At 36.7% G+C, this 14,017-nt stretch overlaps 1 protein-coding gene across 30 annotated transcripts in view; it reads right to left on the bottom strand.

Moving 5' to 3' along the window:
- The window catches only part of KCNT2 (potassium sodium-activated channel subfamily T member 2), a 414,242-nt gene that overhangs the window by 104,139 nt on the left and 296,086 nt on the right, over positions 1-14,017 (bottom strand). For all 30 annotated transcript variants that reach the window (XR_009517121.1, XR_009517118.1, XR_009517125.1 and 27 more), the window contains 2 exons: positions 5,944-6,093; positions 4,336-4,565 (listed from right to left, as the gene is read on the bottom strand). Coding sequence is in view for 22 of the 30 variants with exons in the window: in XM_059998767.1 (XP_059854750.1) it covers positions 4,336-4,565; positions 5,944-6,093 (380 nt within the window). In the remaining 8 variants the exon portion in view is untranslated. The remainder of the gene's footprint in view (positions 1-4,335; positions 4,566-5,943; positions 6,094-14,017) is intronic.

The raw sequence follows: 14,017 nt of genomic DNA on the forward strand, positions 1-14,017 counted from the left end.
TTGCACTCTTTTTCAGCACAACTTTTTCAGAGTCATCTAGACCTAGTTTCTCTACATTGTCTTCTGCCATTCTGTCATAAACCCCTCTGACCTGGCATTCTCCACTACCACGTCATTGAAAGGGCTGTTATCGAGGCAAAGAACACTGTTTTGCTAAATTCAATGGCCAGTTCTCAGTTCTCATGTTATTTGACCTACTAGCAGCATCAGACATGGCTGGTGACTCCACCCTCTGCATACACTTGATTCATTTGGGACCCAGGACAGGACACTCATCTGGTTTCCCTGCTACCTTGTAGTAGCTCCTTCTTCGTCTCCTTTGCTGGTTTCTTCCCATCATCCTGATATTAATATTGACGTGCTGCAGGATTTGGTCCTTTGTCTTTATCCCTTTTCTGTCCACAATCGTTTTCTCAATGATCTTGTTCAGTCTCATGGCTTTAAATATAATACATAAGCTCAGGAATCCAAAATTTACTTTTTCAGCATACACCTCTCTCCTGAACTCTAGACTCTTACCTCTTTTTTTTTTTTTTTTTTTTTTTTTTTTTTTGCGGTACGTGGGCCTGTCACTGTTGTGGCCTCTCCCGTTGCGGAGCACAGGCTCCGGATGCGCAGGCTCAGCGGCCATGGCTCACGGGCCCAGCCGCTCCGCGGCACATGGGATCCTCCCGGACCGGGGCACGAACCCGCGTCCCCTGCACTGGCAGGCGGACTCTCAACCACTGCGCCACCAGGGAAGCCCCTAATCTCTTGTTTGACATCTTCCTCTCAATGTCTAACAGATATTTGAAATTCACTGTGTCCCAAACTGAACTCTGTATCTCCCCTGGCTCCCACTAAACCTTTACTCCCCCACCCTCATTGATGGCCATTCCCTTTTTCCTGCTGCTTATATGAAAAACCTTGAGTTCTTTACACTTCTCTTTTTCTTACAGTTCACTTCCCATTCAGCAGCAAATCCTGGCTCCTCTACCTTCACAGTATACACAGAATTTTTTTTTCTTTTTTACCAATGCCGCTTGAAAATACACTGGATCCTTGACCTAAAGCATTTATTCTCAACAGCAGCCAAAGTGATTGTGTTAAAACGGAGTTCAGCACAGGTGAGATCACGCTGTTCCTCTGCTTAGAACTTTATCGTGACTCCCACTTCACTGAGTAGAAGCTACAACTCTTACATTGACTTAAAAAGCCCAACATGATCTGACCTCTTTTTACCTTTTCCCTCTCATCTCCTGTACTCTTACCATCAAATCATCATGTTTGAGTCACGAAGGCCTCTTCTATGTTTTCAAATTAATTTTTATTGGTGTATAGTTGCTTTACAATGTGTGTTAGTTTCTGCTGTACAGCAAAGTGAATCAGCTGTACGTATACATATATCTCCTAGTTTTTAGACTTCCTTCCCACTTAGGTCACCACAGAGCACTGAACAGAGTTCCCTGTGCTATACAGTAGGTTCTCATTAGTTATCTGTTTTATACATAGTATCAATAGTGTATATATGTCAATCCCAATCTCCCAATTCTTCCCACCCACCCCCCTTCCCCCTTGGTATCCATATGTTTGTTCTCTACGTCTGTGTCTCTGTTTCTGCTTTGCAAATAAGATCATCTGCATCATTTTTCTAGATTCCACATGTATGCGATAATATACGACATCTGTTTTTCTCTTTCTGACTTACTTCACTCTGTATGACACTCTCTAGGTCCATCCACGTCTCTACATATGACCCAATTTTGTTCCATTTTATGGCTGAGTAATATTCCATTGTATACGAGGGCCTCCTTACTGTTCCTGGAGCACATCGGTCAGGCTCCTACTCCTACTTTAGGGCCTTTGTACTGGCTATTATCCCTGAAGGAATGTTCTTCTTTCAGACAATCACAGGGATAATTCCCTCATTTTCTTCAAGTATTTTCTCAAATGTCACCTTTTCCATGAGGCCTACAATCCACTCAAAAATCCAGTTCTCCCAAAATTCATACGCACTTTTACTAGCTCTGTTTTCTTCTCTCTTTTATCTTATTACTCATCACCTTCTAACATACTAAATAATTTACTTTTTGTTTTTTTATATATGTTATTTATTGCAAGTCTTCCCCATGATAGAATGTTAGCTCTGGGAGCTAGGGATCTCTGTCTGCTTGTTCTCTAATCACAAATACTTATAAGAGTTCCTCGCACACACTAGGTACTCAATAAGTAATTCTTGAATACGTGAAAGAAATGAATAGAACTGCTATGGAAGAGAAATAATCATGTTATATCAATGACAATCAGATTTACTTAACAAAGTCCAAGCAGGGCCAGGAAATATGCCTCAGAGGGGGTGATATTGGGCCTGAGATGCAAAGGATTAGAAGTAGTTACATAGGCAAAGTTGGGGGCTGAGGAGTAAATGCCGTCCGAAGAAACAAAGCATTAAGGTCCACTGGTGAAAAACCATTAGGGAAGATTGAAATGAATTAATATGATGGGGGCTTGAAGAGATGATGAAAAACCATTAGTGAAGACTGAAAGAAATTTAGTATGATTGGGACTTAAGAAAGCAATTGAAGGGATGGTAAAATGTGGGACTAAAAATATAAGAAAGAATCATTAAAGAAAAAAACTTTAAGTGACAGTGTAATTTATCTTCTAAATTAAGATATTCCTGAGAGTCAAAGTAGAGTTCTGTTAATAACGACACCAGGAAAATGTATATAAAGCGGTACTGTCCTGGGAAAACTGGGATTACCTCATGTAAAAAAGAGGTTTTGATCATCCAATTATAAGCCATGTTATAAAATTTAGACTTTTTTTCCAATGGCTCATAGGAAGCAATTAAAAAGATTAATGCAGGAGAATGACTATAACATTATGTAAACATTATTACTCTGGTTGCAAGGTGGAGGACAGTGTAGGGCAGCAAGGCCGGAGGCGTGCAGAAAAGATTGGGGGGATGATGCTGCAGTGGAGAGAAAGGATGAGAGAGGTTCAGACTGACCACACTGATAGCACTGAGAATGGACACAGAAATGAATGACATTAGGGGCTACTCAATGATCAGATTTCGTAGAATTCAGTGAATTATGAAGTATAAGAGGAGAGGAATCGTAAAAGTCAGACTTGTGGCATTACCAATCAGAGGATGATGATGTCCCATTTGTTTTTAGCAAAAAAAAAAAGGAGGTGGAAATGGTTTTGAATGAGGGGGGAAAGATTAGTTCAATTTGAATATGCCGCGTCGGTTTTTCCTGTAGGCACTCAGATAGAAATAACCCACGGACAGTTGAATATATTGTTGTGAAGAGAGGTTTAAGGTAATGATTTAGGTAAGGGAAGCATCAATTTATGGAGGACAGTTGAATCTCTGAGATCAGATGTGACTATTTAGGGAAAATGAATGTACAGGATGCAGAGGAAAAGCACTAGAGCATTTTAAGAACTGTCACACGCTGCGAAGATGTCCACTGGATTTAGCGACAAAGAGGAGAGTGGTGGCCTTGCCAGAGGAGTTGCAGTAATATAATGATTGCAGATTTCAGACTAAACTGGTAGAGACGTGAGGGAACGATAAGATTTCAAGCTGTCAACCGCAGACAGCTCTTTAGAGGAATTTACATGTGAAAATGATGTCGTAACATGAGGTCCAGAAGTGTGTGTGTGTGTGTGTGTGTGTGTGTGTGTGTAGAGAGGTGAAGTCAGAGAGAGAGACAGAGGGAGGGAGGAGAGAATGAACCAGGGATTTTGAAAAAAAAAAAAAAAATTAGGTAATGAGTTTGAATAAAAGACTGAAGTCCCTAAGGGGGAAATGGAGAAGGGTCCATGGCATAAGTGAATGCATTTATACTAAAATATTAGAAGTTAAAAGAAGAAACTCATTTTCCTTGTGATAGAAACTAAATGCTTATAGGTGTGTAGGTGGTTTGGTGGCAAAATTTAAAGGAAATTCTTATTTGTCTGAATTTTTTTTTTTTTAATTTCTGTGTCACAGAAGCCAAGTTCTATGATGAGAATTAGACGGATAGGAGAGTTTTGAGAAAAATGGAGAGTATTTGAAAGAACCACTACTGATAACTGAATAGAGAACTGACAAATATAGAAGTGTCAGGTGCTTATATACTAATCAGATATATGAAATCATCGTTAGAAGTTTTGAATTAGCTTAATTTCTTACCAATTTAACAGATTAGAAATTTTGTTCTGTAATACTTAGCTATACCAAGTTTGTAATACACACAAGTATGTTTTAAATTTGGCTTTGGAATTTTAAGAAAAATTAAAGTATATTTATTATTCTTTTCAAAGAAAGAGACTAATGATGTTTCCAAATGTATTTATACTTACCCATGCTGGCAATTATGCTATGTACAGGTAATCTAGATGGTCCATGATAAAATGACCTTGATACATTGCTTTTTTTCTGATGGTCGTGGTTTTTAAATGCTGAATTCTCTTCTTTGGTAATATTAATATAGAAACATATATCTGTAGCACTCATAATATATCGAGGACCTGGATTCAGCAAAATGTTTTTATTATCCTCCCTCCTAATACCAATCAAGCAGACACCAAACCTTAATTTAAAAAAGAAAATAAAAGAGTTTAAGGGTTAAATTCAGCAATTAGTTGTTTTTTTTTAAAGTTCACATATGTAAGAAAATAATTAAACTATTATAAGGCAGAGAAAAATTAAAACCTCAAATAAGAACATCTGAAAGCTTGAAAAGATCCTAAAAGTTCAAGGCTCTTGTTTTTAAAGGAAAAAAAAAAAACAACTATGTCCTTAGTGTGTTGTGAAATCAATTTAGTTAATTAAGACTATATATGTTTTTTAATAAAAAAGAATGGAATAAAAGATAATAGAAATATCAGAGTACATATCATTTAGTAAGGGTAAGAGTTTTATTGTAAATTTTGTGTGTGTGTACTGGGTCTTACCATAAAATGTATACCTTAATTTGGTCAAAAAAGATAAAACAGTATTTCTTACTTTGGTCAAAAAGGTTTGACAGCCATTGGCTTAGGGGAGAGGAAGAAACTTACTCAAGGTCACAAGAGAAAGAATTAGGGTCCCTAAATTTATTTTTGTTCTGTCATGAATTTTAGAAAAAAATTTAGAAAAAAAAAATTAAATAGCATTGAATAGATACACAACTTAATTAGGAGAAATAATAACCACTAAATGTAACAGGTGTTACTTAAAATTTCTTATATACTTTTTCAGGTTATGTTCCAAACACAAAACCTTCTGAATATTTTTATCTCAATATGTCTTACAGTGTTACAAATAAATCAAACTTAAAAATATTTTTTAAATATAAAAAAGTATATAAACAGAATCATGTTGGGAATTAAAGTAGAATACTTTAGATATTAGATTACTGGAATATACTAGATTATTACAAATCTTAAAAATGTTATATTAATATTTTATAATACTAATAATATATTATTTTCATGTTACACATACTTTTTATTTCTTAAGTAAAGAATTTCTCTCAAAAAGAACAAAAATAATAATGTTCTATGTTTGAATTGGAAGGTACTATCATTTATTTTTTAACTTATTTTTCTGGACAAAGCAAGTTTTAAAAAAATGTCTAGCTTTTATAAACGTCATTTTTACTTTGTTTAAATTTTTCATCGCCACTTTAAAATTTAGATTTATAAAGGAGATTCATTTTCATGTGAATTTTTACAGGATTAAAATATTTTTAAAGATAAATTAAAAGATACTAAAGTCAATGTTCTTACTAAGTTATATGATACACCCAAGAATCTTAACTCGTAGAGACCATACCAAAGGCCAGAATTCAAATGTCTCAATAATTATGTCAAAAATTCAAGAATAATTGCAACTTATGAGCACCAATATGGGTTATATTATGGAAAACTGTGTTTAAAGGTATGACTGATTAATATTTTAATTCCACTCTGGAAGCAGAAACATACTTTTTGTGTGCATGGAAAGAAGCATAGGTGAAGCTCTTTCCTTCATATTCAGCAAAAAATGTACTTTCTTCCAAAACGATGTGGTACACTTCATTCCCAGAGCATCTGCCGTACATCTTCTGCCATTGTTCTGGTGATTGCTGGCCTTCTCTGCAACAAAAGCATACACACATACACACAGAGAGAGACAAACAGTGAATGTGGTTCAAAAAACAGTCCTTGTCATACATAATCTGGAGTTTTCCAACTGTAAGAATGGACAAGCACAGTTCAAAGAAGTTATCTGTGTGGTGCTCAAAATGATGACACGATTTACAAAGAGTTGCTATAAAAATTTCGAAACTAACACAACATAGAAGCTTGAGAGATGGCAAATATTTAAAAAGTAGAAGGTTTCCACAATCCAGTTAATAAAAGCATTTATTGCGATCATGAACCAGTGAGCTATAGCATCTGATTTTTAGTCTTTGTTTATGTATATCATGTCATGCACGACCTATATATAATACTTGTCTTATAGTCTCAGTAATACAGCCCACTTCATCCCCTTTATGATACCTGCTTGGCTCCTGTATGTAACTGATTTCGCTTTGTATTTAAAATTATGAATACATGCATCTCAAATTATCAGTTTGATTTTATAGAAAACATACTCTTAATTTCTATCCATATCATAGCAATGGATTTCTTCCAATTGTGTATCAGTTAAGAAAAGATACTTCTTTGTGATAAAAGTAAGAATCTCCAAAAGAGATTACCAGAAGTATTTTTTAAAAGAATATAAGTTTATCACAGAAAGTGCAGTTTCCTTTTTATTCTAGAATATTCTGCTCAGTGAGTTTGGAAATTTATTAAAAACTCAACTTATGACAAAATTTATTGTGAATATACAATAATGATTTTTCCCATTTTGTACAATAAATTCCATTTACTTTTGGTGAATAAAGTTTATGAACTCTGTAAGTACAACAAATGAACCTTCTAGAAGAAAAGAGATGAATTTATAAAAATCAAAATATTTCATCATAACCTCTGTAGCTTCTGGATGGATTAAAGCAGACAAGTCATATTTATCATATTTTAAACTCTGAGTTTTGTCTGAAAACATTATAAAACATTTATAAACATTTTCAAAGTGTCAATAAATTTTTAAAAACCCATATATTTTCCAGGTATGTTTCACTTGCACTTCATTCCTTCTTAAGGATGTTTAAGGGTTAAGAGTCTGAGCCTTGGAGTCTGACTGCCTGATGTGAACCCTAACTCTGCAATCTTGGGTGAGTTATTTAACTTCTCTGTGATACTTTACTTCTGTAAAAAACATTATCAGTCTCACTGGGTTGGAGAAAATGCTGTAAATCAAGTAAATCATTTAGCAGATGTTGGGAACACAGTAATCTTCAGTAAATGTTAGCATCCATTATTATTTTGCTGTTATATCTTCCTCATTGCTGATTCGGGAGCCACTTTCAACATTCCTAGTCACAATATGAACAATATTGCTCTTAAAATCTTCACCCTTTCTTCTGTAACGTTAACATATTTTTGAAACTAGGAAAATAAAACAAAACACATTTGACTATTGACTATATATGGCTACACCTAACTACTACTTCCTAAGAATGATTGTTCTTGGTGGAGAAAACTCTTCCTTTGGCCAACAGAAATAAAACTATTTTTGGTAGGTAACATATTGCTACTTGGCAAGATAGTACCTGGCAAAGATAGAATTCATTTAAAGGGCTGAAAATGTAAGAGAAGGTGCCAGTAATTCATCAGGGTTTGTTTGTCATCCAAAAGGCCTCATGGGGTCAAATAATTGTCACATAAGGGCACTAAATGCTATTCAAGAGAATCACAAATCTAATTCCAGCAGCTGAAATGGAAACACAATATGGTAACTTGGAAGGAAACAGAGAAGGACGGGGTCAGACAAGGACAGCTCTGATGACTTTCCTTAAATCACTTGCTGGTTCCATGCTATTTTATACTGGCACCTTTTTACCAAACATCTTTAATGAATCTCTAAATTCAGCTAATTGTAAATATATAATCCTTTTTGCTTTCACTTCATGTTAATTACTTGAGAAATGTTGGAAATGAGCAACTCCATCTACTACTAATGGGTATGTCCAAGTCTCACTTATTAATTCCTACATGAAATATTTATTGAGCACGTGGGAGGCGGCAAGAAAAGTTCTAGATTTCTAGGCGATGACAGTTGACAAAAAGGGCAGACGTACTTTCTTTCTTGAATCCTTTAGTGGAGGAAAACTGACAATACAGCAAATTATGTGTTGGAAGTGATAAGTGGTGGGGGGAAAAATAAAGCAGAGAGGGAAATCGTTTTCAGGGGTGGATTGGAGTATAAATAGTATGACTGAGGAAGACCTCGCTGAGAGAATGACATTTAAGTAAAAATCTTGAAATGGATGAGAGAGGTAGTCACCGGGGAGAAGACTGTTTCTGGCAGAAGCAGCAGCAAGTGCTTCCCTGAGGCAGGGGGATGCCTGGTATGGCTGAGGAGAAGCAAGGAAGCCAGTTTGGCTGAGGTTGAGGAAGGAGGAGAAAATGAGGCCAGAGAAGTAACTGGCAGGGAGACAGGTCATGAAGGGATTTCTAAAATCTTACTACTTTGACCTTTATAGGGAAAATCTGCAAAAGATTCTGACTTATACTTCGCAAAAATCCCTCTGGTCATTGTCCTGAGAATAGACTGAAGCAGCAGCAATGAGCAGTGAGGACTTTATTGCAATGATTTAGCAAGAAGATGATGGCTTGGACCAGGTGAGATCCTGGGTGTGTTCTGCAAGTGGACCTGAAAGTATCTGCTGATGGAAGAGAAAAATAAAAATAAACACCTTAAGTGCCCATGGCCATCAGAAATATGAAAATTAAATGAATAAATATCCATACAGATAAAAGTGAAAATGTAAGTACTAATGCTTATAAAGCACCATGGGGAAATCGCAAATACGAAATGTTAAAAGGATTAAGCAGCGCTAGGTGGCTCATTTAGTTAACCAGGTCCTAGGGAAGAAGACACATAAATCAGAGATAGTATATGTGGGCTTCACAAACATGTGGAATGTTTATTTTTTCTAAATTTGGAATGCTAGGTTCATGGATGCTCATAATAATATTCTTATACCTTTGAATAGCTGAAATATTTTCTAACAAATAAAAAATAAAATGCATCACCAAAGTGAAAACACAAACCAGGGCCAGTAGTAAGGATTTTAAGCTTTTTGTTGTTATATTTTTCACTGCTACCTTTCAAGGCAGCATTACAGGCTGCCCTATACAAGGCCTCCCTGCTTACCAACATTTTGAGACTAACTTTTATTTAGGCAGAAAGTAATATTTTCCCCTCTTACTATGAGGAATGTATCAACAATTTTTTTTCCAAAAAGCTACCCAGTTATTCAATTTATTGAATAGTCCATCTTTTCACACCCTGGTTTAAAATAACTCCCCTATCAAACACCAAATTCCTGTTGCCTATGGGCCTCGATCTCAACTTTCTAGTCGGTCAAATTGATTTGCCTCTACCCATTACCTAACACTACCTATGTCGACTATTGTAGCTATAAAATTGTTTCAAAATACATCAGGATAATCCCTCTCGTTATTATTCTCCTTCAAAAATTTTCTTGCTATTCTTGTCTCTTCATTTTTCCATACGAACTTAAAATCAGCTGGTTTACTTCAAAAAGAATACCTTTGATATGATTATTGGGATGATTAATAAATTTGGATGAAATTGACAGCCTTGTGATATTGACAATCTTCATTTGTATGTTTATTACTTGTCTATTTCTGCCACCATCTCTCACTCATCCTGCAGCAGAATGTAAGCACCAGAACTTCTCAGTCCATTGTCTATCCTGATCTCTGTGGGATCTCCAGTAAATAGAACATCTTCTAGAATACAGTGAATGTTCAAAAAATGTTTGTTTAATGACAGCATTTAATTCTTCTGACAATCTGTGAGATGCATGCTAGTATTATGCCCATCACACAGATAAAGAAACTGAGGCTCAATGGTTTCAAGTCTTTGGTCTTGCCAGCATGGACAGACCAAAGAATTCAACCCAGGCAGTCTGGCTACAAACACTGCCCCTTACTCCGAAGCTTCAGTTCTGAGTAACTCCAATATTTAGTGTGAATGTGTAGCTGTTCTATTTCTTTTCTTCAGGATACTAGAATGTGAGAGCCAAATTTTCCTTTTACCCTTATTAATAATACAAGGCATTTTATAGCCTGTAGATTTGTAAAAAACAAAATAAAAAACTTCTGATTTGTCTTCAACTTACCATTCTACCCGAATTTTCCTTTGTCTTTTCCCACTTTATGTATCTGGGGAGACTTAATTCAAGATTATTTTTGAATGAGAGGAAATGTATCATATAAATAATATATTTCCAAATATTTTATACAAGCGAATTCTTTAATTCTACCACTTAAGTAGCTCTTAAGTGGCACTTACTTATTTCTCCACCATCCACTCTTCCACTCCTAAAAACTGTGCTAACCCATCTCCTAGCTTCCTTGCTTCCTGTGTTGATTGGTGCTACATTAGGAGTGAATTTCAAAATCTCAAACCACTTCATGTCACTCTCCTGCTGAAAATAGTTAAAGGGCTTCCTCCTTCCATTTGAAAAAGGTGAACTTTCTTACCATCATTACAAAGCCCTCCTGACCTATGCCATGCCTGTCTTCCAAATTTCAAATATCATTCCTGTGTCGTTTCTCTTGAGTTCTCCAGCCATGAGCAGTCTTTAATTTCCCCTGAAGAAGAGACTCTCTTATCTTGGTCTTCTCACAATGCTGTTCTTTCTTCCTCCTACGCCTTCCTCGTTCCTGGACCCACAGCTCAGGCATTACTCTCTCAGCTGTGCGGTGGTGTACTTCCTTCATGATATTATAACACTAAATTGTATTAACTAATCCTTAATGTCTTGCTTCCCTGTGAAATAGGCCCCGTGAGGAAAGGGATCATGTCCTGTTTACCACTGTATCTCTGAGACAAGACATCTGTTCTGACACAGAGTAACTGCTTAATAAATGTTTTAAGTGAACAAAGAATAACCTAACAATGTTCTTCATGCTCAGTTACTAAATGTTCTGCTTTTCTAATCATATAATTCCTTTCTCCTTCACCAGAATCATGTTTTAGGTCTCACCAATTACCTTCCCCATGATGAATTTGCTGTTAGAATGTGAGGAGGACCTTCACTGAGTTTCATAATCATAAATGGATATGAAATGAACTTAACCTCAGCAGCAGTAAACAACACAAAAGATATTAAGGCTAAAAAAGCAAAGAATGGAAAGCTCCGTGAAAAGCCCTTTTAAAAAGACTTACTATGTGTTTATACTAATCAAATGAACATTTAGGGAAAATAGTTGGCTTGTGCATTTAATTCCTGTTAACCTCGAAGTAAACCCCAACCTGTAAAGTAGGATAGCCCGTAGTCTATTTCATACACTTTCGAGGCTGCTCTACCATATTGACTGGTAATTAAATAGTAATCAATTCTTCCTAGGCAGGTTTAGGTACACCTTTATTTTCAAAATAATGGCTGCTCCAGCTGTTTGTAAAGGTGTTAGTAGAAAAAGAAAGAAGGAAGAAGAGGAATATGAAAAGAAAATATTCTACTAAGAAAGTAAAGGAAGTACAGAACGAACGTGTATGCTCAGTACTTGAATCTCTTTAGATCTCTATTTGCCCTGAATAAAGGGTAATGCTGTGAAATCCATGCATCCAATACCATAGTCATGAGAGCCTTAGAAAAATGTCAGTGGGCAGCTTAGAAGGAAAAGAAGCTTGTGCCTGCTCTTGTCTGCATTTTAAACCCTTAACAAAGGTCTTAGTGAGAAAAATATTTGGGAAAAAAAAAAAGGAAAGTGTAAGGACAGGTGATAGAGAATTGTTTATGAGAAAACAAACAAACAAACAAATGTCCGTTGAAGTAAATTACAACTTCCATGTTAAAATCTTCACGACCTTGTAGCCTTCAGCCATGCTCTGTCAAATTTCCATCCCTGTCCTATAATAATAATGTCTTGGGCAGATTCCACTTCTTTCAAATCATGTTCAGTTATTAAAAAACCCAATCCCATCTGATTTGAAACTCCAATCTTCCCAGGTCAGGCTAATTCTCCCTGGAATGCTGATGCTTAGAAGTGACTCTAACTGGTCAGCAATGGCCTCTGTGAAGGTGTCTTGTAGAGACATGTGAACATACTTTGTGGGGTATGAGGGGTGGGCCTCTGGGCACCATCACTGGGAAGCAAGAAACTCTCTTTCACTCTATCTCACCTACTTCCCAGCAACACATCCCATCCACCCTATGGCTGCTTGGGTTTCCTCACCTTGTAGGCAGAACCCTTAGATGGGGTACCACAGAGAGAGAGTGCAAATCTTTTTAAGCCATCAGCTGTGCTGCTGGAAACCCAAGCATGGGAGGGAAGGTTCTGCCATCTCTCTCTCTCAAATTCTTTTTTCTTCATGTTCAAATAATCACAGAAAACTACATAGGCAGATGTCCAACTAGGGAACGAATTGCTAGTTCCCACTTCCTGCAGATACTCCAAGAGTATTAGGTCATTTTTTGGACTTCACTTCATGAGGCAGGGGGTAGGTGCAAAAACACTGCGCTGCACTACTGTTCCCTCTCTGATCTTCTCTTTCTACAGAAAGGTGGGGAGATTAGAAAATGGGACACTTGACTCTTTTTCCTCCTTGGTTTTAGGTTATGGTCACCAATCCTGGGACAACATGAAAAGTCCCTCTCATGACCATAAAAGGCCAAACAGTGGGTAGTGACCCAATTCCTGGAAATCTCTGCCCCTTCCCCAAAATAGCTGTAATAATTCTCCCACTAATGAGCCTATGAAATTACCCAGCCCATAAAGAACCAACCACCCCATATTTCAGGGCCTCTTTTACTCTCTGAGATGGACCACATTCTGTCTATGGAATTCTGTCTCTAAATAAACCTGCTTTCACTTTTAAAAAAATAAATAAATAAAAATAAAATAAAAATTTAAGAAAAGGTATGTTCGTTCTATCCTGTTTATTGTTCCCAAGTTAGAAATATCATTTGCTCCAGTTAACTTTTCAATGGTGCATAAATTAAATTTGACAACTGATTTTATTTTTCTTTCAAATGCAAGTTGCACATCCCTTGTTAACCCACGATAACACTTTCAAGGCAAATGGGTTTTATTGCCGGAGAGCAAATTAACTCCCATACAGTCTCCTGTGCTTCAACACGACCAACTAGTTGGAACAGGACTGTCAGCTAATAAGTGCTTGGGTCTGCAATTTGCAGAAACGTGCTTCATACAGGCCTCTGAATGCAGTAAAAGAATCTGACATGTTTGTGGTTTTCAAAATTTCCCTACATCAGGGCTTCCCTGGTGGCGCGGTGGTTGAGAGTCCCCCTGCCGATGCAGGGGACACGGGTTCGTGCCCTGGTCCGGGAAGATCCCACATGCCACGGAGCGGCTGGACCCGTGAGCCATGGCCGCTGAGCCTGCGCGTCCTGAGCCTGTGCTCCGCAACGGGAGAGGCCACAACAGTGAGAGGCCCGCGTACCGCAAAAAAAAAAAAAAAAAATTCCCCCACATCAAATTTTCCCAAAAGGAGAAAATAAGAATCTAACTGGAATTTCCTGTTCCAGATACAATACCTTGAAGTCTTATTATACTGCACTCTCTGTTCCTATTTCAGGAATGTACTGAATGACCCTGCTCAGTAATGTGGTTTGCATTTTTTTAAAAACAGCATACAACCTTATTTGATGGACAATGCCCTATTTTTATGAAGATGTATGTTTTTGTAAAACTCAAACTAATAACTTTTAGAAAGTAAAATTTGAATTTTACTTTCATATTTTCTTTGTGTATTTAAAGATGCCACCAAACTAAAGGTAAACTCAAGAAGTGTAGGCAGGCATTACTGCCTTCAAGATTGTACAATGAAATTATTAGTGCAAATCCATCTCTTCTCCAATATTATATCTGTCATTTTAAACACCTCTGCATCGTAATTATTGGATTTAGT

Source organism: Delphinus delphis, chromosome 1 (genome assembly GCF_949987515.2).
Source record: "Delphinus delphis chromosome 1, mDelDel1.2, whole genome shotgun sequence".
Taxonomy (NCBI): Eukaryota; Metazoa; Chordata; class Mammalia; order Artiodactyla; family Delphinidae; genus Delphinus; species Delphinus delphis.